The sequence below is a fragment of the Magallana gigas genome, chromosome 9 (assembly GCF_963853765.1).
Source record: "Magallana gigas chromosome 9, xbMagGiga1.1, whole genome shotgun sequence".
Classification (NCBI taxonomy): domain Eukaryota; kingdom Metazoa; phylum Mollusca; class Bivalvia; order Ostreida; family Ostreidae; genus Magallana; species Magallana gigas.
Window position 1 is genome coordinate 43,923,300 of NC_088861.1, and position 26,406 is coordinate 43,949,705.

A 26,406-nucleotide genomic window follows, 5' to 3' on the forward strand; every position below is an offset into this window, starting at 1 on the left:
CGGTATGTTTGTAAACAAACTACGTATAGTATAGATCTGTCGTCACGTCCTCATAGAGTCAGTGTGCGGTTAACCATGCAGGGAATAAGTCGTCTCACGAATATCCTACTGAGGGAAACGAAACTAGTAAAGTCACAGTCACCACGAAACATTCCTCAGGTACGCTAAGGACTTTACCGTACATAGTTCAGGAAATAAATTAAAAAAAATAAAGTTTTCGTAATGTTCGAAATGCATTTATCTCTTGCGAATATTTTCATTATGTCTTGTTTCGTTTCTGTGGGTTTTATAATTACTTTAACGCTAAATATAGTCCTTATATTCATATAGGCACTATTTTCATTCTGTTCAACTTGCGGCGAGAAGAGTACATATGCAGGGAAACGAAAAAAGTCAGGTACATTGGCGCGCTTTTATAACACTATATGTAATTGCAATGTAGATTTATTAAAAACAATAAATCAGTTTGCCATATAGAAAACAATCCTAATTACCGGTAAAAAAAAATGATTGAAAAAAGAAGTTTTTATATTTATTTCAAATTTATTTTTGTCCAATCTTTTAAAATCAATTTTTACAATTATATGTATTAACTCTGAACGATACCGGTAATATAATAACCTTTTTTTTTATTTAGTGGAGAATCTAGACTGTGTAAAGGTGGATTTCTCCAAACAAAACTTTGAACAGCAGACATTCTCAGACACCATCAGCTCACTGACCGAGGAGTTCCTCTATGACGTCAGCACCATCAAACCGGAAGTGATTCTGGCGGACCACATACAGGAGAGCCAGTATCTGATGCATACACGGGGAGCGTTGCGCTCTCTTGGCTATACCGGACATTTCAGCAGTCTGCAGGACGGGCGGGGGTTGGGGGTGTTTGTGAGAAAAGACATCGCAGATAATTTACCGATTGCCCCTGGGACAGTTTATCAGTCCTATCTAGATACATCCTAAAGATTATTTTCACAGCAATCTATTTACGGATTTATAATCTGTGTTGAGTAGTGTTACCCCGGTTTCTGCGTGGACATGTTGAACTGTACTCTCACTCTGAGAATAAATCACGTGTTTATAATCGGAGTTTGGGTTGGAGAGAGTGTTCGATCATTACACCATTAAAGTTACCGTGAAGTTATCCGTTGCTGATGAAGTGTATTTACCGGTGTTTATTAAATACCGTGTGATTAAGCTTGTGTGATAACTTTAGTTAATACTGTGGATTCTTAATAAAAAGCGAGGAATTAATACCTGCGTAAAATTGCAAATATTTACCCTCCCGACTTTTTTTTTAAAACTGGGTTTTATTTTTTAGACTTTTGAATTTTAGGAAATTATATTAGTAAAATGGTGCTTGCAACTTTATAACCTTGTGGTTTGATACAAAATAGTGGAATCGCGAAATTAAGTAATCCGTTATGTATGGAATTTATAGCATAAGGCGCTTCCTTGTATCAACGACAGGGATGTCTCTGGGTACAGCTAACACATTTATATTACACCTCGTTTGTGGTTTCTAATATTTGTACGTTGAAGTGTGATTGGATTACAATGAAGAAGACACATCTTAAAAGGATGTTATTGTTGTATTTCATGACCATGTTATTGTTGTATTTCATGACCACATTTCTTTGATATTTTTGTGGCAATTGGTAAAAACTCACTGAATAAAAAATAATAAAACTTTAAAATTCAATGAAAAACATTGTTTATTTCTCTTTCATAAAGGTAGATTTTTCATAATATTTTTAATTTAGTATCATGTACACACAGCTGTGAATTATGATAGATATATTATCATAATCATAGATACAGTAGTATGTACATCTGATCTAATTTTTAGTGGTTTAAAACAATAAATAACCAAACTTGTAACAATGTTATTTGGACTTTTTCTCACTTTTTTCTCTTTTTCCAATATGCATTAACAATAATATTAACTAATCGTATAATGATCAAAACTTTCTGACTTTATTTTATCATGAAAACATACATGCATGCTAAGTTGCTAACTTGACACGTTTGTTAACCAATAGTTTGAGTTTTTCCTCTTGTTCTGCGTTCTCCTAACTCCTGTTTAAGATTTTCTGACATTCTTCCAATTTCTGAGTTACGTTGTCATACACATACCTGCCAAAACAGTAAGATAAAATCAGAGAAAATTTATTGGAAAGATTGAGGCTATTTTAAATTCTTTTAAAAAGTTTAATACTGCCATGAGATAATCATCAACTTTTCGATCAAATATCTTTTTTATTGGTAGGTCAAAGAATCTGTTGCCAGTTTTATAAAGAATACCATCATAAATGTTTTGTATTTCTCAGACTTACAAACAAGTTCTCAAATGGGTGTACAACTTAACCCTCTGTTCAGAGATCAATTATATAAACATTAGTTAATTACCGTTTTTCTTCATCTTCTGGTGGATCTAAAATTTTGAAGTGTGTTTCTATTGCAACAAGGCATTCACGTAGACCTGAGGAACTTGGTTTACCTACAATAAGAATTAACAAGACTTGTAACTTTACAGAAATAATGTGTTAGAAATAAATACAAGGCAGAAAATGATCTGTTTTTTATACCAGTGAAATTCATGGTAACTTAATAGTACTTTACACTAGAAAGTTGTGTAACATATGGAAATATAACAAGTTTACTCTTAAAACAACTCCCTTTTAGTTTGCATCTAGTCTAATGGCCAAACACCCTTACCTCACAGCTTGTTGCAAGTCATTTAGTGTGCAAGACAAGATGAATAACCGCTGGGTTTTTATACCTAGTCACAAACATGTACTGGACCCATAAAACAAGCTCACTTTAAATCTTAGTGTCATTTTTACAAACATAAAATAAAAACCTACTCAAGGCCTTAAAAACTAAGACATATTCAAACTTGATCCCAAGTTCCAATTATTACAAAACGATTTATATAGCAGGAAAGTGAAACTGAGTTCAAAGGTGTGCTCATTCAAGTTTTCTGGCCCTGGCACCTGAATTTAACACCTTTTTCTTACATTTGGAGATTGTGGCGACAAGGTGAATACAGCCGTGTAGACAGTTAAGATCTGGGGCGGGACAACTCTTGATTCTATACTCCAACTCTTCCAGGAAATTACTGCAGACAAAGAGATTACTGAATGAAGATCAGGTCAAATTGTGGTAAAAAGGACATTGATACAATAGAATGTATTTGAAGAAAAAAAACATAGGTAATCACAGATTACAAAGCTCGCCGAGACGAGACATCACCCTTATGAGACTTCACCTTATGAGACCACCTTTATCATATTAAATGAAAATCATACTTTATGATCTTGAATATTCCTGGATTCTGTTTTGACACAATATCGTATATCATCTGTTAAAAAATTGTATGATAATCATATGTTCATATGTTAATCAATACAATAATATAAAAGTAAATATTGCATCCTATCATATTTACAACATATATCATATAATACAATAAAATACCATAATAAACAATGATGAGATATGATATTGTAACGTATGATATGACATTGTGTTGTGTTATACGTTATTGTATTTGATCAAATAATACAATATCATAATATATAAAACAATATAGTATTATGTTACAATATCATATTACATAATACATCATAACATTGAAACATATGATATTATATTGTATAATATAGTATGATACTGTATCATTTTTATACATAATATGATATTGTATCATATGATACAATATTATTTGATACAACATTGTATCATATCAAATGATACAATATTATGTGATAAAGTAAAATATTATATAATACAATATTATATTATACATATTGTATCATATGACACAATAATATATTTTACAATATCATACGATACAATTTCATGTGATGTGATAATATATCATATTATTAACCATTATCATATTATACAATATCGTATGATACGGTATTATATATTATAACAGTATCATATTATACAATTTCATGTGATATAATTCTATATTACAGAAACTAATATCATATTATACAAAATCGTATGATACAATATTATAGAATATACAATATAGTATCATAGGATACAATATTATATTTTGCAATATCTTATGTAGTAGTATCATGTGATTAAATAATGAATTAATAATACAATATAATATTATTACTTATTAGGTTAGTTACTGACTCACTACGGAAATATATTGGGTTGATCAATCTCATAGATGGCGAGGCGAAGCTGAGCCATCTATGAGATTGATCAACCCAATATATTTCCGTAGTGAGTTAGTAACTAACCTAATAAGTGTTTTGTTTTCCCGAGGACTATCAAGCGACATATTTATTCACAAATAGCGATGATCTACGCAAAGCCATGTACAAGATGCCTAATATCTCGTCCAATTCTATCATTTAAACTCTTCAAAATTTTCAATCTCACCTTTCAAATACTCTTTGCAAATCTTTGCTTCACCCATGTTTACTTACAATGTTTTGTTGCTATTCAATTTTAAATGTTTTCTCCCTTTCCTCTGCAGATTTTTTTTTTAGACGCTGCCATTTTGTTCTGCTCCAGACAAAACAATGTGACGTCAATATTCAAAGGGCAACTACTCTAAATACTTTAAGAGCTTACGGCATGCGGTTTATGATACTATGAATTGTCAAAATGAGTAAGCAAAGCGTCGACAAATGCGGCCATATTGCCTAATATTTAATCCTCGAAGAACATACATAGAGATATATGAGGCAATCACGTGCCATGTTTAATCCAATGAAAGTGTGACATTTCAGTCCAAGGGAAAACAATATACAATATTTTATCATAATATACAAAACTATACATAACAATATCATGATACAATATCATAACATAAAATATCAAAAAAATTACACAATATCATATCGTATCATATAACTTTTTATAATATCACATATGATATTATATTGTATCATATTAAACTATATTGTTTCATACCATGCAATACTATATCATAGGAATCATGTTATATCATTTATCAACAAACACATCTATCTATCGAGCAGGTTTGAGTGAGGTAGGAGATTTCTTTAGCATCCTTGATAATGGAGATCAGGCTCTGCATCTGAAGCAACCTCTGCGTTTCATTTATAATACAGTGAAATCAACTATGCAAGCTATCATCTATAAAACATTTGACCTGTTCCAAAAAAACTAAACCTCATCCAGCATCCGAAACCTATGGCTCAGATTCAGCATTTAAGCCTGTCAGGTGCATCAGTATACATAAGACGCATCTCCATGCAAGTTTGGTGAAGTTCAGACCAGTAATAACTAAGACATCATCATCAGAGGGCACTAGCAATTAAAACCTTAACCTGCTCCAGCATCCGCAACCTTTGGCTCAGATTCAACATCCATGCCTGTCCAGTGCATCTGTATCATAAGACACACCATCCATTCAAGTTTGGTGAAGTTAGGACCTGTTATAACTAAGATATATTTTTTAGCATCCTTAATAATGGAGATCAAGCTCTGCATCTGAAGCTTCCTCTGTGATTCATTCATACTACAGTTTAATCAAATATGCAAGTTTGAAAAAGTAGTATTATCTATTAAACATGTGACCTGTTCCAAAAAACTTAACCATATCCAGCATCTGAAACCTATGGCTCAGACTCAGCATTCAAACCTGTCAGGTGCATCAGTATCATAAGACGCACCATCCATGCAAGTCTGGTGAAGATAGGACAAATAGTAACTAAGTTATAATCATCAGAGGGCACCTGCAACAAAAACTTTAACCAGATCTAAAAACCTTAACCTCCTCCAGCATCCGAAACCTATAGCTCAGATTCAGCACCCAAGCCTGCCTGGTGCATCAGTATCATAAGACACACCATTCATGCAAGTTTGGTGAAGTACGGACCAGCAGTAACTTAGATATTGCTATCAAAGGGCACCTGCAACAAAAACTTTAACCAGCTCCAAAAACCTTAACCTCCTCCAGCATCCGAAACCTATAGCTCAGATTCAGCACTCAAGCCTGTCTGGTGCATCAGTATCATAAGACACACCATCCATGCAAGTTTGGTGAAGTACGGACCAGCAGTAACTTAGATATTGCTATCAAAGGGCACCTGCAACAAAAACTTTAACCAGCTCGAAAAAAACCTTAACCTCCTCCAGCATCCGAAACCTATAGCTCAGATTCAGCACTCAAGCCTGTCTGGTGCATCAGTATCATAAGACACACCATCCATGCAAGTTTGGTGAAGTACAGACCTGCAGTAACTTAGATATTGCTATCAAAAGAAACCTGCAACAAAAAATTTAACCTGGTCCAACAACCTTAACCTCCTCCAGCATCTGAAATTTAGGACTCAGATTCAGCATCCAAGTCTTTCAAGTCCATAAGTAGGTCCAGATGCATCATCCATGCAAGTTTGGTGAAGATAGGACAAGTAATAGCTTAGATACAGGACCTGCAACAAAAACTTTAACCAGGTCCGGACGCCGACGCCGAAGCCGAGGGTATAGCATAAGCTCCCCCTGACTTCGTCTCGGTGAGCTAAACAGAGATTAATACTGTATTATTAGGATCATGTAAAATTGAGGTCAGCGTGGACAGTGATACAGATTACACATGCATCCATATAAAGGTATATTGGCAATTTTCCATTAGTTTTCATGTAAGATTTATGTAATTTCATAATGGTACATTTCTCAGCCATGGCTTTTGAAACAAAATATGTTTAAGACAAGATTGACTAGTTCTTTTAGTGACTTTGTTTTACAGTTAAAGGTGTTTTTAAATGGCTATAACTGTAGTTTTTACCGTAATATTTTGGGTTTTTTGCTGATGACCCCGGTGAGGAGAGAGGATACAGGGGGCAGACTGTCTAGGCTCTCTGTCACTCCCTCCAAAACGTCCTGTTAAAACATGTACAAAAATAAAAAATTTAACTGTTAGAAGTTTATAGCAAACATTAATCTTACTTTTAAGATATATAGAGAATTGCACAGAGATATATGTTCATAATATGCTTCTTTTTTTTTTTTTACAATTTTTCCAACAAATATTAACCTTACTGAGTAATTACTCTGGGATTTTGGCAAAAACAAATTTTAAGCACAATTAAAATCAGCTTGTATATGAATGATATTTATCAATATTGATTAATACGTAAATAATATTAAGTATTTTTCTTAATTATGTAATCATCAAAATGTCAAGATCAGGTACATTGTACATTGTACTATCAATCAAAAACCTTTGTAAACTATATTTGGGAACAGTATTATATTCATGAAGAATTAGCCTTTGACCTTGACCTGACCTTGACACTGGCCTGGGTCATCTCGTCCATGACAGTAGTGATGAGGGCGGCCGTGAGGCTCTGCTTCAGTGTCTGCTGCCCCCCTCTGTTGTATACAGAGGTCAAGGTCTCCGTGACCGGGCCCTTGATATTTGCACCAAACTACAAACAGTAAACACAAAAATGAAGTTACTTTGTTCATTTAACTTGTGGTTTTAATTCAAGGCGGGGTAAAAAGTAACCCCGGGTTGTTTTTTCTACCTAAATAATCAAAGAAAGATTTCTGATTTACAGTGATTTTAATGCGGAAAATCACAATACATGTATTAAAAAATTTGGATTTTTTTCTTGTTAATTTTAATAATTTTTTTTTTAAACATTTTGAAGACTTAAAATGTACAGATTTTAAACAATATCTCTGACTGGGCTGCTAATTTACAAATATTGACTAATCTTAAAAAGTTTCTTTAACTAAAAAGCAAAAGTTTATATCAAACCATGATGAATGTCCTTATGTATTGTCTTTGGTACAGATATACGATATAATTTGTTCTTTAATTTTAAATATTCAGGACATTTTCCGGGAATTAATGTCTTTATTGTTTTTTTTAATGCTATAATTAAACATGGCGGAAATCTTTGGACAGACTTACTAAGTTACGAATTTGTCTCCTACATGAGCCAGGACTGCAGTATTTTATTTAAAATTGAGGTAATAAATCTTTTGATTGTAGTTACAATTACATTAAACATTATTTGCATAAAAAGTAAATGCGCACCTATAATTCAATGGATACTAATAGTGTCAACTTCAAACTGACTTGTTAAAGCATTCTACACATACAATCACATAGTAATATAAACTATCAAACACGCTTAAATACCTTATAGATGACATCTACAAATAGAATAGCACTCACGAATATTCGTATATTGATTTATGGTATTCGTTTCAACACTAACAAATATACATGAACATATCAACTCTCAGTGACTTGTTTCTGATCCAACAGAGGAGTTCTGTGCCCGGATTAGTTACCGCTTTATCTGTGTCTGTGGTCTGTTGAGACTTCCTCTGAGCTGACATCAGGATGTCGGTGAGGAGATCTACAACCACCGAGCTCTGCTCACCGCTCTCCTCCTCCAGACTCACGACAAACTCAGTCACATGGTACAAACAGGAAGTGATGTCAGACAACAGGAGGAACTTCTCATCTAAACAAAGAAATCTTTCATCTATAGAAGTAACCAAAATTGGGTAAAAAAATTCTGTATATTAGTGAATGCTTTATTCTTTGAAACTTTCATGTGAAACACATCTTTTGGTGTACAACAACTTAAAAAAGAAAAAGAAATTGAATTGTGCTTAAATGTAATGACATGTACAATCCGTCTAAGATATAAAAATTTAAAACAAAGCAATTAAAATCATACCTGCATTAAGAGCATTTCTACAGAAGTTGGAAAGTTTCAACACAAATTCTGGAGTTCCCAGTCCCACCAACAAACAGTTACTGCACACCTGTAGAAAGCTCTGACAACAAAATAAAATAAAATGCTAAGTAAAAAGTAACCCTCTTTGCCTCGGTGTCACAACCATACTTGATGGACTTGAACAACCGACCTTTAAGACCTGTCCACACAAGTCGTGTTTTGTTGCGGATGAAGTAACGGAGCGCTTCCTCTGACCTTTGCCCTCTTCCTCCACCCCGCCGGAGTTGATGTGAGGTAGAACTTTGTTCTCAGCCCACTCCATCACCGATACCAGGGCCGACAGACCATCAAAGTCCTCCTGTCAATCAAAACATATCAGTCTCCTTGGCAATACTGTATACTTCTGTTAATTTGTGCCTGAATGACCTTGCCATCCTTTCTCCATGTTAACAAATCTTGTAAATTCTGTTTTGTCTGTTGTCATTTATTTCAAAGGATTTAATCTTCCATGATGAAATAAATTCTGATTTCTTGAATTAAACAATTAGTGTACAGTACTGTTGTTCATACCTGTGCTTGATCCTGCAGAAGCAGTGTGAGTCTACAGTACATCACAAAATACTGAGTCAGGAGATCGTCGTTCAGAGAGTCACCGGTCTGGTTCAATCTATTCCCCATATGAAGCTGGAACAAATGAAAGCTGACATGTTGTAATGAGATAAACAACTCAAAGTATCTCACTCATCTCAGATGAACAAAAACATAACATAAAACTTTAAATAAAAACATTGACCCAGATAAAGACTTTTCAAATTCTATCACAAAACACTTTTCCCCTCACCATGGACTCCTGTAGCTGTTCTTGTATCTGGATCAGTTCCCGGGGGTGGTGGGATAGAACCGCCGCCCGACACACTGGGTGGGTGATCAGGTAGGTCAGATAGCGGGCGGCCAGAACCGGTCCATACTGGTTCTCCTCCTCCGCGAACGTCACCGACTTCCTCTTGTCCTTACCCTTCTGTTATAAAAGGACTACGATTTAAATCAGCAAGGAAACTGACCTTCCTTATCAAATTGTGATCCCTAAATTTTGCATCTGGTTACAATAATTTGAAAATGATCACTGCTTTATTGATGCAGGCAAAACCCTTTTAAGCAGGCTTCAAACTTTTCATAATCAATCTTGGAAAAACACACAAAACTTTAGAGCAATAGGAACCATGATTGTATACTGTGAGCATATCAAATTTGACTGTGTATTCATTTGATTATTCATTGATTATAGACAGAAAGTAGCTTCCACTAAATCAAGTGCATCCAGAATTAAGCCAACATGGTTAAAATTCAATTTCTTACAAATATTGTACATGCCAAATATAATACGTTTACAGTATCAATGAAGAAACAAATTACATAACCCAACTGACAAAAACAATCTTTTATTTCTGAAAAAAAAAAAAACCCAAATCAAAACAAATTGAAGTTGTCTCAGATGACAATCATTAACCTTGCCGTACTTTTTTCTACCACTGTGGTTTATATAGCTATTTACCTTGGCTGTGCTCTCTTTCTTTCCACCCCTGAAGCCGGCTGAGATCCACTCCTGTAGAAGCTCCAGGAGATCTGCCATCTTGTTCCACTTACACTTGGCCTCCAACAGACACCCGTAGTGAGATTCCTCAGTCTCTGTTGTCATCTTCTTCAGCTTGGACAGACAGCTGCGGCTATAAACAACAGGCTTTGAATCAACATTCACATACTTATCTGACAGTTGAGTTATTGAAACAAATCCTTGAGCCTGACTTACTAAACTATCATTCGGACCCTCCCCACCCTTGTAAAAATTTCTGGATCCACATAATTGTTACTTTTTTAAAATAAAAGTAATTTTACATCTTGAGATAGTATGCATGCAGCATACCGGGTATATTCAAAATCCAAGCTTGTACTTTATTGAAAAAATACATCCATGTGATCATAGATGTGTCTCATGGAAGAAAGAAACAAATTTGTCTTGATCAATATAAAAGAAAAATATTTTAGGAAATTACTTCCACTACTTTCAAGTAGACTCTGTTTCACCAGAATGAAACAACTAGCACCCCAGTTTTCAGACAAAACCAAGTCTTTGGTCCAACCCTACAGCTTCTTGTTTTCTTGGATGTGCCTAAGGAAATAACTGCTGTCTATGTGGAGAGTAAGCTTGTTATTGTCTTCATGGCCAGTGAATAGATGTACCACATGTATATTTACCTGAGTACAGGAACAGAACTTGATGGAAGGTGTCCAGCCAACAGAATAACAGCCAATGAAATCTCAGGATCCTGTAACATCAAAATGTAATGTTAGGTTACAATAGTAAATGACATTTTGTTGTGAATTTTTCAGAATGAAGTGAGTCACTTTTCTCAGTGTAAGTCATCCCTTCGAACTCTATTTCATGTCTTTCCTGATCCCATACTTACCTCAAATGTTTTTAACATCTCTGGCACAGCCAAGCAAAACTTCTGCTGAAGATCTTGCTCAATTTTCTTATGTCTAGTCTTTATGGGAAAAAGAAAATACAAAATCATGCATTTCTAGAAAAAAAAATACCTCTTATAAAGAAAGTTACAATAACTTCATTTGAAATTGAGCCATTTCCCTTAGCAAATTAAAAAATCATAGTGCTGTGCTTCATAAAAATTTTGAGTTTATTGGTTCAGGACACTAACAAATAATTTGTTTTCCATAACGTTACCTCCTGAAGTTTTGTGGAGATGTTATACCACATGATCACCAGGATCTCTATGAAGCCCTTCATCACCGCCGTATTGTGAACCGTCAGATCTTCCTCCTGGAAGCAGATATCATCTCTTGTTACCTTGTGAACTTTTTAATTTATTTATTTATTAATCTTTATTTATCTATTAATCTTTAATCCTGCACAACTGACTTGATGTTATTGTTATTGTCTCAATAAACCTCTTTGGAGTTCTGAGCATCACTCAATGAGTTAACTGACCTCTTAGGTTTTCCATGTATCACTCAGTGAGTCATCTCACCTCTTCACTATTCTGAGTATCACTCAGTGAGTTTTCTCATTTTACTATTCTGAGTATCACTCAGTGAGTTTTCTCATTTTACTATTCTGAGAATCACTCAGTGAGTTTTCTCATTTCTTCACTGTTCTGAGTATCATTCAATGTAATATGTAAGATGTCTCACCCATTCACTGTTCCATCTAATTAAAATTAGATGTTAGATCCGCTCGCTTACTTGCTACACAAAGAGTAGTAAGTAATCTAACATTTAATTTTAATTAGATTGTTCACTGTTCTGAGTAACACTCAGTGAGTTATCTCACCTCATCACTGTTTTGAGTATCACTCAGCGAGTTATCTTGGGACTCCTGTCGTATCCTTTCGTCTCTGATACACTCCAAGATCTTCCTACACAGAGTTATCATGTAGCCGGCTGTATACAACAAAGATAAGTCAATAGAGGAGTAAATCAAATAGTTAACAAATTTGACCATATATAAAACGGAGATGGAATGTTAAAACTATAAACTGTCAAACAGTTTTTGAAAAAGCATATATTGTTCTAACCAAGTCTACACCAGAATTGACTTTTTTCAAAGCAAGTCAAATAAGATACTATGAACAAGAAAAAATTGACAAGGTCAAATTGGGTGCTGTTGAGGTATTTCATTGGAAAGTGACAAACAGTTCGCCAGTTCCCTTTTATACAAGTAGTTAATTAACAGCAAGAACATAGCAACCAAGGCAGCCTTAGATTTCCCAGCCATTCACCTGTTTGTTGGAGGTCCATAAAGTGCTGGGCATTACGGAAGAAGACGCGGGTCGCCCCAGGGTTAGTCTGTATGAGAGCCACACAGCGGGGGATCTGCTCCTGTTCACTCTTGTCCAGGGGGAGAAAGCTGGGGAAGAGGAGGGTCATCAGGCGCCGCACCACTGGGGCGGTGTCCACTTCCAGGCGGGCTAACAGGTGCTCCACTGGAACCACCTCCCAGAACTGTCAAAATTAATGAACTGCCATGATTGGGCAAACTCCCCTTTCAAAGTAATCCAAGTACAGTCAATATTTCTGGAACTGATCATGTCACAAAAATAATGAATTATATAGTTCTTCAATGTAATGACTTCTAGTAATAAATGCAGTTATACCTTGATAGCCCTGACCCCTTTGACCTTCAGGAGGAGGTTTACCATGGCGACTCGAACCTTCTCTGAGGTGTCGTGGATGTGGCTCTGTAGCTGTGGGAGGATGGGCTTCAGCATCAGGTGACAGAGGTGATTGTCCACCAGGGTGATCAGGCCCTGTAAAAGGGGGAGACAACTTTAATAACATTAACTATATCAACTTATGAAAGACTGTAAAAATGTATTTTGTTTGTTAATAATTCATAATGAGACCTACATTGTGTATGACATATCAAAGGAAAATACATCTTTGTTGATATTAAACTTAACCACAAGTATCAAAAGACCCTGTAAAACATATCTAGCTCACTAATAAATTACAGAGACCGACAGTACATTGTATGTTTAACATATCAATTAATGAGACACCTTTGATGACATTTACTTAAGTAACTAGATAACACATTTGTAAACTGTGCTGGGCTAGGTGATAAGGCAGAGCTCAATAATGTATATAATATGTATGACGAGGAAACCTTAAAAGTACCAAGAAAACTGAAATTGTAAAAGAAAATCCATTGATCATTACATGGTAAGAACACAATAACAGCTCTCTATTTATGTTTTGTCTACATTTACATATATTGACCCCTGACCTTGACGACACTCTCTCTGACATCCGCTGACGACGAATCAAACGCCAGGTCCTGGATCACCTTGGTGATGATGTTTTTGATGGTGACGGAGGGCATCAGCTCCCAGAAGAGGCTCATGATTCGGAACACCCCCAGCACGGCCTGGCTCCTGACCCCGGGGACGGGGTCCTCCAACAGCATCTGTAACATCCTATACATGTAACCTTGTAATAATGGTAACATTCTGTAACATCCTATACATGTAACCTTGTAATAATGGTAACATTCTGTAACATCCTATACATGTAACCTTGTAATAATGGTAACATTCTGTAACATCCTATACATATAACCTTCTAAAATTGGTAACATTCTGTAACATCCTATACATGTAATCTTCTTATAATGGTAACATTCTGTAACATCCTATACATGTAACCTTCTAAAATGGTAACATTCTGTAACATCCTATACATATAACCTTCTAATAATGGTAACATTGGAGGGATGGTTTGTCATAATGCATATTTATCATTAAAATGAAATACATAATTCAAGAAGAAAATCTTTGAGGTATAAAGCATTATCACAAAAGTAAGTTTTATTATGAATACAAATTATTTTTACTGTAAGTAGAGATACACACCATTGCTTGGGTATTTACTACTGTACATCTTTATAATGTACATGTATACTATAGATTCCTTATCTTATGGGAGTACTTAATATCGCGATTCAACTGGTTTGCATCAAATCACATGAATATAAATTCGCGAACATCGAAGTGTTTGCATAATTTCGTTTAGTTTACATATGATTGAAAATTAAAAGCGAGATTAACAAATCTGCAAGATATGCTTCTCGCAAATTTATGCGGATTTTAATTCGTCGTGTTTAATTAGGAATTTACTGATTTCTCAGTCACTGGTAGTTCAAATTCACGTCCACAGCCACATGTATTTTAACTTATGTACACCTTTTTTTTAATGAACATCAGTTTAAAAGTCATAAGATTTTATTCTGTACCAGTTTGTCATATTAGTTATTCCTTTAGAAAACCAATAAAGAAACCTTTATAAATGTACATGTAGCTGCATTAAATCAATCCCTTCTCAGTTTCTTCTATCCCCTGTTAGCCCTTACCAGTAGGAGGTCAAACTGTTTCTGGAGCAGAGTGTCCTTCTCCTCCGTGTTGAAATCTGGGTCAAGGAGAGGGAAGGCGTCCACTAGCACCCAGGTTGCATTACCTCGCACGTCGGGGTTAGCCACCTACAAAAGAGCGGAAAATGTTTAACAGAGAACCACTCAACTCAAGTTGTACAAGCCAGGTTTCTTTTTTGGTTTACTCGACTTCTGATCTCTTTTTAAAAATTTATTAAATTTTGATTTCCTCCGTTTTGTTCTTAATATTTCTTTTTTTTAATGGAGGAAGGGATGTAGGATTATATTTTTACATAAAATTTCTATCCAAAGTAAAAAGTTGTGTGTTTATGTGTATATTATCATTATTATGCATTACTTTTTGTGTTAGAAAATGAAACATTTACAGAAGTGCCTAGTGATTGCTCAATAAATCACTGCTATATACAAACCTTTAGAGACCTCCAGAGAAATGGCTCGTACAGATTTAACAACATGGCATCCACTCCACTTTTCTTCTTCTGCTGATGGAAGTACGTCAAAACCTGCAGTACATAAAATACTCACTATAGAAAAATCTTGCAGGAATGAAATTTGGCTGTAGTTCAATTTTTTAACAGGTGAGCATAGATTTGTATCACTGCATTTCTGACCATACCAATTTGCATACATATATGCATGATATTTAGCTATGTACTTGAATCGGTGACAAATTTTTCTAAAAACACAATAGAATAGAACGTCAATACTCAATAGAATGCAACAGTCAAATGTAATACACGTGTACCTTTACTTGTACCTACCTGTCTGAGGGCTGGGGCCAGAGACTTCTGGGCGTGTACTGCGTGGTTCATCAGGTCCTGTATACAGTCAGTCTCTAGCTTCTGTTGATGTAAGAAAAAAAATAAGTATTTCAATTAATAAATGGATAAAACATTATCAAACCACTTACACCACATATAATGTATTCTCAATTAAAACAAATACTAAAATATGGAGGTTTTTAAAGGTAAAACCCCTGTTTACGAGATATCTATACTTACCTGCATCAACTTTTTGCATTTTCCCCGAGCTGCCTACGATCATGCCTGAACTTTTGAGACCACCCCTGTGGTATCATCTAGTGTTTACCCATAATGCACAAGCATACTTCCGTTTCAGTTTTGTGAGGGCCTACACAACTAGGACCCAATGAACAGGGGTGGGTGATGCAGGTAAGTATAGATATCTCGTAAACAGGGGTTTTACCTTTAAAAACCTCCAGTTTACATCAATATCTATACTTACCTGCATCAACTTTTTGCAGAATTTGTAGCAGAAATATTGGGCGGGATTACAATCACTATCATATAATAGTAAAATAAAGAATACACTCACCCAAAAAGATATTCTATTTTTGTTCTTTTTCTTTTGCCCATCTCGATGTATCAAGAACTGATGACTTGGCAAAGCGAGCTTCTCCTTGAGGAACATCTCTCATATAGAATGAAGTAAAGGTGTTTTCTGTTGCCCAATGAGCTGTCTGTAGAATTTCTTCTAGAGTTGCACCATTGAAAAGGGCCCATGAAGTTGCCAATCGTCTTGTATCATGTGCACGCACATGAGATAAGGTCTCACTGTTATGTTCATACACAAACTTTACTAGTGACACAATCCATCTTGAAATTGAATTCTTGGATGCTGGTTTTTGCGAGTCCGATTTGTAAGTCAAGAATAAACACTTTTCATCACCACGAGAAGACTCTGTCCTTTTTAGGTACATTTTAAGTGCTCTACAAGGACACAAAAGCAAGTCTCTACTGTCTGTTGCAAAGCTATTAAACTCTGGTATGAATATTGGTTTCCATGGCTTTCCTAATCTCTGAGTTTTGGCTAAAAACTGTATATTTGGTAATAAACGTATTCCATTCTGCTCAAGACGTAAATGTGACTCTCCAATTGAAAGAGCTTGAATTTCGCTTACTCTTGATGCTGTTGCCAGAGCCACAAGGAACACTGTCTTCCATGTAAGGTACTTCATATCGCATGAATTCATCGGTTCAAATGGGGAGTCACACAACTTCCAAAGAACAGTCGGCAAATCCCAATTTGGAAGTAATGGTCGTACATTAGGTTCAGAATTGTATATTCCTTTTATTAACTTTGACAGATCAGTGTTGTTACTGACAGAACTATTGCTCCAACCCTTATGCATAGATGCTATCGCTGACCTATAACCCATTAAAGTATTTGGCTTACAATTACGTTCTTCATGCAAATAGATGAAGAAGTCTGCTAAATCAGCTACAGTGGCCTCAACTGAATCCTTTTGGTTCTTGGCACACCATTCCTTGTAGATTCGTATTCTAGCATCATACATTTTTCTTGTTGACTGTCTTCGTGAGTTGAAGATAAATGACTTAGCTTTCTCAGAAAATCTATTCTCTGTTCTTTGTTGTTTGAAATTTTCCAAACCGCCAGATGCAGACTTTCTGGACTTGGATGAATGAACTGCCCTCTTCTTTGAGTCAACATGTCTCTTATTATTGGAAGTTCCCTTGGAATGTCGACCAATAGATGTAGTAGGTCTGGAAACCATGACTGTCTTGGTGAAAACGGAGCGATGAGGAGAAGAACACACGACTCCTGTTCCACTTTCCTGAGTACTTTCGGAATTAATATGGGAGGCGGAAATGCATATGCAAACATTCCTGTCCAATCTACAGCTAGCGCATCGCATTCCCATGCCAAGGGGTCTGGAAACGGAGAACAAAACACTGCTAGTTTCCGGTTTTCCCTTGTTGCGAATAAATCTATGTTTGGAGTGGGAAAAACTCGAAAAATCTGCTGAACTATTTCTTGGTTGAGACTCCATTCTGTCATCTTGGGAATTTGTCGCCCTCTGGACAACTGATCCGCTATTACATTCTTTTTCCCTGGAATGTGAGCTGCTTTGAGCTGTATCCCGAGAAGGTGACACCAATGCAGAATCCTCCATGTCATCACGCATAGGGCTGCAGACTTTGTCCCCCCTTGGCGATTGATGTAAGACACTACTGTTGAATTGTCTGTCCTCAGCAAGACTTGCCTGTGTTTGACATTGTCCCTGAAGTGATGAAGTGCATTCTCCACTGCACTGAGTTCCAACAGATTTATATGTGATGACTGTTCTATCACCGTCCATTTCCCCGACACATTGCGATCCTCTAGGTGGGCTCCCCACCCGTAAGTTGATGCATCCGTCCACAAGGTTAGGTCTGCTCTGAAGCTCAGAATAGACGTTCCTGCCAGAACATTCCCTCTCTCTATCCACCAGAGAAGATGTGGGATGAGGAAACTGTCCATTTGAATCAGATGATCCAGTTCGTCCACATGTGGACGCCACTGGGACAGAAGGCAGAACTGAATGGGACGCATCTTGAGTCTGGCAAGAGGTACCAAATCTATACAGGCTGCCATTAAACCAAGGATTCTGAGGAATGTACGTGCTGGGATAAAAGATTCCATAACCATGGTAGAAATTGCCCCAAACAGACTGAGAAAACGGTCCAAACTGGGGTAGACCATACCCTGTTGGAGGTTGAATAGTGCTCCAAGATAAGTTATCTGTTGCGTTGGCTGCAGAATTGACTTGGATTGATTTATTACCAGGCCCAAGTCCATCAGCAGAAACAAAGTTCTCCTTAGTTGATGAACTAATGTAATTCGATCTGCATTTTTGAGAAGCCAATCGTCCAGGTACATGTAAATGGAAATCTGTTGACTTCTTAGATGTGCACCTATTGCCCCCATTAATTTCGTAAACACTCTTGGGGCTGTTGCTAGACCGAAGGGCATTGACCTGAATTGATAATGGATATTGTCTATGCAAAACCTGAGGTATTTCCTGTCTTCTGGATAAATTGGAACATGTAGATATGCATCCTTTAGATCTATTGATGCCACCCAGTCTCCTACATTCAGAGCCTGTATTACTGACCTTAGAGACTCCATCTTGAAATGTTGATTTTGGAGAAATATATTTAACGGTTTCAAATTGAGAATCGGACGGTAACCTCCGTCTCGTTTTGGAACAACAAAAAAGGTGCTGTAAAACCCCTGACCTTCCTGGGTCTTGGGAACAATCTCTATGGCATGCTTTTCTAATAAACTTTCTATTTCTTCTAAAATACATTGTCTTTGGACGACATCTTGTACATTTGTTATTCTTACTCCTGTATTTGGAGGGTGTTTTATGAACACAAGTTTGAGTCCTTCCTGGACTATTTTTAAAATCCAATCGTCGGATGTAATTTTCATCCACTCCCTGTGGTACGAAATGATCCGACAGCCTACTTTGGCTGATTTCTGCAACTCGAGTCGAGTCTCTAATTGATCCGTCAAAACTACTTTGGGGGACGAAACCCCAAACGATCTTGTGCAGAGCCACGAGTTTGACCTCTGAAGGAACCTCTTGAATTGAAATTTCGTCCTCTTCCTATAGTAGTCTTTTGATTCTTTTCTGCAGCAAACTTTCCCTTCTTTGCAAAGGATGACTGCTGTTCTTTCGGTTCCGAGGTGCCCACTGAATCATCTCTCTTTCTTTTCCTTGCAGAACTGAGGGCTGAACCATCTCTCTGCTTTGAACCCCTCAGGTGCTGTGTTTCTTTAGCATCGCGCATACTTTCTGCACTTGCGTGAAGAATATCAAAATACTTCCCACAAAAGAGCTTAGGATTCAGAGTTGTCTGTACAAGGAGTTTGTTTTCAGTTGCTTTGTTTTTAAAAGCCAAATCCTCAATGTGAATGGCTCTGCGGGCTGCAACTGCCCCCACTAACATGCGGGAAGTAACATCAGCCATTGACTTGAACACCTGCATGAGTGCTTGTAGGGCCTCTGTCTTGTCCTCATCAGATACAACGTTATCAACGTAGGACGTAATTAGAGAGGCATATGTCAACTCTCTTAGAAGAAGTCGAGATCCTTGATCTATCTTCCATAACTCATTGTTGCGTGAATGCAACATAGGGTTGCGGAAACGGTAAGAATTTTTGTTTCCTTTTCTCCCTGTTGTAAAACTGCTGTCCTCAATGTTGTCATCAAGGCGCGGCGTTGTGCAGTACTTGTCAAAGTCGGAAGAAGCGACTCGGTATTTTTCATCATCTGATGCTTTATAAGTCCGAATCGCACCTTTTCGCTGGAATTCTTCATCAACATCTGTTAATGTGTTTAAAATGTACCCATCCATAGGCAAAGACTGTTGTGGGGTAGATGATTTTGTCCCAATCAAACGATTTGACATGTATGATTTGAAGTCTCGGCTCTGAGTTTCAGAGGCATCAACTGAGTTGATGTTCAGTTCTGTAGACACTTTTTTAACAAAATTTTTCCAGTCTACCATGCATGAACCATTAGAGTCTGTGTCATGCGTATGTACTGAACCCAAGACAGAGTTATCAAACTCTGAACGATTATCCTCGTGAACATCAATAACATCATCAAGTGAATTGCTTAAGACTTGATCAGTTTCACCTCTGTGGCTTACCAAATCATCGTCATCCGATTCTCTGGAGCGTTGATCATCTGACGGTCGAAATCTATCGAACCTGTTACACGCCCTGTCTGAACGAACATCAGACGTAATAGCAATAGTCGGTTGTTTATTCGAATCCTGGACCAACTCTTTAATTCTAGCGTCAATCAACCTTTTCATGCAATTCTCTTGATATTGCTGCCATTGGGCTTCGAAATTCCCCAACACGAAAGGCGGAAAATTACCTACTTGAGGTGGGACTGAACCCTGCGTCAAGTCGCCGCCATTTTGACTCATTTCTGTCGGAGAAAGAATTTCTGACGCAGCTACGTTTCCCGCAGAGGAAACTTGACTATCAGAACGATTGCCACTATTCCCCACAGAGGGAACTTCTGGATTTGGCAATGTAGCTGACTTTCTCCCCGCTTCAGATTTCTTTCGCTCGATCATCTTTCTGATCAACGTCCGTTTTTCCTCTGACCACTTACTGCAAACTTCGCATGGAAATGCTTCGTTGCAAACTCTGTGTCTATAGCACTCTGCGTGGTCATCCAAAACGGTCATTTCTCTATTACATTTTACGCAAATTTTAAATGAATCAGACATTTTAAGACCGCAGGCTTAAGAAATTTTAATCGAAGAAAAACACGCGGCTTTTCTTCTCGAATGCCCGAACAAAACTGAAACGGAAGTATGCTTGTGCATTATGGGTAAACACTAGATGATACCACAGGGGTGGTCTCAAAAGTTCAGGCATGATCGTAGGCAGCTCGGGGAAAATGCAAAAAGTTGATGCAGGTAAGTATAGATATTGATGTAAACTGAATCAGTAGTGTTTCTTACCAGTTTGTATCAATATGTATCATCATGATGGTAAAATATCATATGTATTGTACAATACTTGAGGAATACTGGCGTGCGACCAGTTCTCGCCGAGTACCATTTCTCGCCAGTACATCATTGTGACGTCATTTTATCAACACATAAAATTATATACGAAAAAAGATGTCACAATGCACTGGCGAGAAATGGTACTCGGCGAGAACTGGTCGCACGCCTGTACTGTATACAGGGAAATATTCGCCCCCGTTTTATTTTCGTCCCTTTCGCCTCATTTTCAGCGGGCAAATTGAAGACTGGGCAAATACCAATGTTCCAAGTTATCTCTCTAATACACAATCTTGTCTGGGCGAATTTAAGACGGGGCGAAACCATTTGCAAGAGCAGAAGGGCAAAAATAACACGGGGCGAAAATTACCCTGTATACAGTAATGAATTAAAAGCCTGGTGAAGGCCAAAGTCGTAAAATAATCACACAATTATATTTTCTTCACTTCTACATAAATTGTATATTTGCATGTTGATTGATAAATATATTCTGAATAGTTTACTGTGACAAAAAGCAGAAGGAAAATTAACACCAGACAAAATAAACACTTTAAATGCTTCGATGATTCATGCAAAAACAAACAGGTTCCAAGTTTTCTAATCTGCATCACATTATGAGGCGGGATCAACCATGAACCAGACCTAACGATGGTCTTATTTACTCCTAGAAACCTCCCTACCTCCGATGCAGGGTTGTTTCTCTTACCTCGGTGAGGTTGGATCCTATGGACCAGGCTCGAAAATACACCTCACCAAATCTCTCCAGCCAGGAGCTACAATGAAACACCACAAAATTAAATTACAATAAAACACACGCACACATGGTGAAATAAATCCATCAATCAACTTGAATCCAGATGTGTTTCTATCATGATTTTACTTTAGCGCATCAGAAATTTCCTTGTCCAGGAAAGTTGTGTGAATATATGATTTTTACCTCAAGATTTTTCTCCGAGTTTTAACCGTATGTATAGGGAATATTTTTTTAAAACAAAAATCCATATCATCATGCAAGGATCTGCTTTTACAAGTTGTTTTTTTTTTATCAGGGAGCTGAGCTAAAATACCTTTATGGAGATTTTTACCTACTAATGTAAAGATGTAATTTTACACAGATTTTTTACCTTGATGATGTAAGGATGTGATTTTATGCAGATTTTTACCTGGGTGCTGTGGGGATGTGTTTACCTGGGTGTTGTGGGGATGTATTTACCTGGGTGTTGTGGGGATGTGTTTACCTGGGTGTTGTGTTGTGGGGATGTGTTTACCTGGGTGACGTGAGGATGTGTTAACCTGGGTGTTGTGGGGATGTGTTTACCTGGAGGCTGTGGGAATGTGTTTACCTGGGTGCTGTGGGGATATGTTTACCTGGGTGCTGTGGGGATGTGTTTACCTGGGTGCTGTGTTTACCTGGGTGTTGTGGGGATGTGTTTACCTGGGTGTTGTGTTTACCTGGGTGTTGTGGGGATGTGTTTACCTGGGTGTTGTGTTTACCTGGGTGTTGTGGGGATGTGTTTACCTGGGTGCTGTGTTTACCTGGGTGCTGTGTTTACCTGGGTGTTGTGGGGATGTGTTTACCTGGGTGTTGTGTTTACCTGGGTGCCATGGGGATGTGTTTACCTGGGTGCTGTGTTTACCTGGGTGTTGTGTTTACCTGGGTGTTGTGGGGATGTGTTTACCTGGGTATTGTGGGGATGTGTTTACCTGGGTGCTGTGGCCAAAGGCCAAATAAACTTACGACAAATCAAAAATATTTGAAATCCTCTCTTTTATAAAACACAGAGGTGTCAGAGAGGAAGGGTGAACGAAAAAGAGAGAAACAGTTTTGTGGGGGTGTGTTTACCTGGGTGCTGTGGGGATGTGTTTACCTGGGTGCTGTATTTACCTGGGTGCCGTGGGGATGTGATTCTTGATACACTTGTGAAGACAACCAGTCAAGGTACCATCCAGTGTCATAATGAAGCCCAGAAATCGACGACCCTGTAACAGTCAAAAGGACTTCTCATCATTCAACCCTATCATACATGTTAAAATCGGCAAAGCAAACTTAATTCACATCAATGTGCACCACTGAAGCACAGTTATAATAACAAAGTGCAAACCTCGTCCGTTCCAAGGTAGTTGTTATTGACAACGGTCTGCTGCAGAAGATCAAAGAACAGAGAACTACTTTCATTGGTCATGTCAACCAACTCTAGAGCTGAGTGAAGTGCCCACACTCTCTTGACACTGTTTGCATTCTGCCAAAAAAACAACACTTGTTTGTTTAGCAATTAAAAAAAAGCAAAAATTGGGCATTTCAGAAAAAACACTGCAATATCTAACTTACAAGTTAAACCTGAAAAGAAAATAATCAATGATCAACAAATCTTGTAATACATGTACCGGTACACTGTACATGCAGAAACAAACTTTGCCTGAACTGTAAGTCCAATTCGTCAGAAAATATGGCCAAACAAATAAAACATTCAATGAATAAAACAAAGAAACTCTCAAAAAAAATCATAAAACCAAAACGAGAAATTAAATCTTTACAGAATGCAGGTTTGGTCACTCAGATTTTTCATGACCATTCTCATTTTTAGTCACTACAAGGAACCACTTTCCTACGCAGCCAGCCCAATAAGCCTCAACAGACAGATGTTAGACAGTTAGACTTACCCCCTTAGTAGACAGACTACTATGTTATAGACAGACATTAGACTTACCCCCTTGGAGGACAGACTCCTTTGTAACAGACAGACATTTAGACTTACCCCCCTGGTGGATAGACTCCTCTGTAACAGGTAGATGAGGGTGTTAGTGACCAGGTCAAACCGACCATTCAGTCCCAGCCTCCACCACTCCTCAAACAAAGAGGACACGCTGTTCCTCAGTCGGTCTGCTGAGTCAGGCATGTGTAGGAGGAGCTCTGAGGACAAAGGCCAAATAAACTTAGGACAAATCAAAAATATTTGAAATCCTCTCTTTTATAAAACACAGAGGTGTCAGAGAGGAAGGGGGAATGAAAAAGAGAGAAACAGTTCAAAGTATGGTTATAGTACAGATATACACTTAGTACATATAATTTAAAAATGCATTTCATTTTGAATATTTACATTTTCACCCGTCTTTGTCAGTGATAACATTACAAATCAGTTTTGAACCCTAAAACCCAATTACTTTATAAAACATGAGTGACACAAAATGGGCGTGTCTTATAGCATAACCAAAAAACGGTACTGGCTGCGCCGCGTAGTAATACATAGCATATGCTACATAAAAAATAATGGTTTTAAAATAATGTTGTTTTAAAGTGTACGAATTAGAAAAATATAAGTATCAGTAGTAAGGAATCTACCACAAAGCCCTTCGGGCTTTATTGGATTTGAACATGCCCCGACCGAAATTATCATCTCATAATACTCAAAGAATGATTCCTTATTCCTTAATTGATACTGACAGCTAAATCATATCTCTAGTAAAAAAAAAGAAAAAAAAAAACTTGTTATGATTCTGAAAAGATAGTTGCCCCCCCCCCCCCAAATGATAATTTTTTTTTGATCTTCAGATAAACTACATGAGTAAATAGTTCATTTAAAAAGTTGATTTCATGTACATGTTCACATGTGTTAGTATGAGATGCACCGGTACATGAAATAGAAGCTCAAAATATGTGCTGCATGATTGATAGAGTTAATAAAATTAACAGAATCCTAGATAATTTCCCCTGCTCACCGTGTAGGACACACGCTGTAGACATGAGGTCGGGTGATATGTGTGGAGATGGCTGTCTGATTGTTGTCTGTGCCAGCATCACAAAACACTCCATCGTCTCCAGGACCACCCGCATTTCCTGAAAATAAGGACAATACAAATAATTACAACTATAATCTCATTTCATAACCAATTAGATTGAGGTTACAAAATTTATCAAAAATAAAAATTTAAGATGTTATCAATTGAAAACTGAATATGAATTTATTTTTTAGCAACATGAGAATTAACAGTGTGAAACTTGAAAGGCCACCGAGAGTTCCTGTGATGATGCAATGGTGATGGATTGTCATGACATCAACAATATCAGTGTGTACTCCCTCTCCAGCCATATATTTTCATTATATTTCTATAAGCAGATTCATCCTTTCCTAGTACTCTAACAATAATATAACTTCTTCCCTGCCAAAACAGAGCCCTTGCTGAAGATGTTAATAGTAACAAAACCCTTCCCTCATCACACACACTCTCTCCATCCACCTTTAATACCCACCCCTTCCAGTCGGTCATCTTGGGCCAGGTCAAGGGTCAGGAGGGTGGTGGCACACATTTGATTGACACCCACCCACAACTCCTCCGTCTGCTTCTTTGTGTAGCCATCAAATATGTCCGTCAGGTTCTTCTTGTGCTAAAAATGATGCAAGAATGCGAGAATGACTGCGACATTTATTTGAATATAATACGCCCCTTAATAACTATTGACTGGGGTTGAGGGCAATATTGATCAATGATCATGTTGATAATATTGGCCCCAATGGACAAGATATTGCTTGACTCGAAGTGGAGGACAATATGATCATTCCAAGGGGACAAATATAATCTATCCATGAAAATCTACAATTTAGCAATGAGACTTGTAAAGTATACTTACAATACTATGATTATTTAACAAGGCCATGAGACTTTGAAAGTATAAACACAAACAGGGTAATCATGCAGTGCAAAGTAAACCAGTCTGGTGTACGTGAACTTACATGTGAAACAAAAGTCAGCAGTTCTTTAGAAGCATTTTTAGACGAAATGTGTATCAATTCTTCTCTCTTTTCCATTCTATAATTGTATACCTGTAGTCGTCCGAATAACTTAGTTAGTTAATTGTTCTTTAAATATTGCGCGCTATCTTTATAAAAATCATATCCGGTTGAATACCGAGCCCGAGCTTTTAGGTATGCGAATTTTCAAAATAAATTCTAAAAGTGTCATATTTCCCCTCATTGTATAAAAATGTAACGATTGGGTACGGGACGCATTCACCGACATCTTTTTTTAAAGTGATGGGGGCAGACCTACATGTACAAGTATGAAAAATGTACATGCAAATAAAAAAAACATTAATAATAAATAAAAATTAACCGACAATCTTTCATTTCCAACCCTGGAAGAGCACCTTAAAAACCTTCTAATTTTCATGTTTAGATGATTTCTTAATTATACTTTACCTGGGCCGATTTCCAAAAATGTCTGACTTAAATATATGTTAATTAAGGATACCAAATAAAAGTTCATAATATTCATTTGTATTTTTTTTGTTGTTAACATGTTCATAGTATTGTTTGATTTAAAAACCACATTTTAGAGCAAAAAATTCCAAAAAACAAATTACTTTGATCATTCCCTAGATATAAGGACGATTTTGCCATTAAAGACA

General features: G+C 37.0%; 2 protein-coding genes across 2 annotated transcripts; one reads left to right on the forward strand and one right to left on the reverse strand.

The window, feature by feature from the left end:
- LOC105329152 (uncharacterized) lies at window positions 1–1,706 on the forward strand. The gene is made up of 3 exons (XM_011430336.3): window positions 1–159; window positions 331–397; window positions 638–1,706. Exons 1-3 carry the CDS (start codon window positions 76–78, stop codon window positions 958–960), a joined length of 474 nt encoding a protein of 157 aa, XP_011428638.3. The 5' UTR covers window positions 1–75; the 3' UTR covers window positions 961–1,706.
- On the reverse strand, window positions 1,695–25,892 carry LOC105329151 (condensin-2 complex subunit G2). The gene is made up of 28 exons (XM_066071393.1): window positions 25,733–25,892; window positions 25,252–25,386; window positions 24,720–24,837; window positions 23,759–23,913; window positions 23,105–23,242; window positions 22,888–22,982; window positions 21,709–21,775; window positions 15,426–15,506; window positions 15,075–15,167; window positions 14,626–14,751; window positions 13,504–13,683; window positions 12,872–13,024; window positions 12,497–12,719; window positions 12,049–12,158; window positions 11,443–11,538; window positions 11,168–11,245; window positions 10,956–11,026; window positions 10,255–10,426; window positions 9,544–9,720; window positions 9,273–9,386; window positions 8,893–9,060; window positions 8,703–8,802; window positions 8,308–8,483; window positions 7,290–7,430; window positions 6,788–6,882; window positions 3,018–3,118; window positions 2,407–2,497; window positions 1,695–2,133 (listed from the first exon to the last, which is right to left on the reverse strand). The coding sequence occupies exons 1-28, from the start codon at window positions 25,805–25,807 to the stop codon at window positions 2,070–2,072; spliced, it is 3,393 nt and encodes a 1,130-aa protein (XP_065927465.1). The 5' UTR covers window positions 25,808–25,892; the 3' UTR covers window positions 1,695–2,069.
- Window positions 25,893–26,406: the final 514 nt, after the last annotated feature.

Coding starts and splice junctions, on each gene's coding strand:
- LOC105329152 (XM_011430336.3), top strand. CDS start 76: ATGCAGGGAATAAGTCGTCTCACGAATATCCTACTGAGGGAAACGAAA. Junction 160..330: donor CACCACGAAACATTCCTCAG/GTACGCTAAGGA, acceptor ATATTCATATAG/GCACTATTTTCATTCTGTTC. Junction 398..637: donor AGGGAAACGAAAAAAGTCAG/GTACATTGGCGC, acceptor TTTTTTATTTAG/TGGAGAATCTAGACTGTGTA.
- LOC105329151 (XM_066071393.1), bottom strand. CDS start 25,807: ATGGAAAAGAGAGAAGAATTGATACACATTTCGTCTAAAAATGCTTCT. Junction 15,507..21,708: donor TAGGATCCAACCTCACCGAG/GTAAGAGAAACA, acceptor TTACATCAACAG/AAGCTAGAGACTGACTGTAT. Junction 13,025..13,503: donor TCAGAGAGAGTGTCGTCAAG/GTCAGGGGTCAA, acceptor CCCCTTTTACAG/GGCCTGATCACCCTGGTGGA.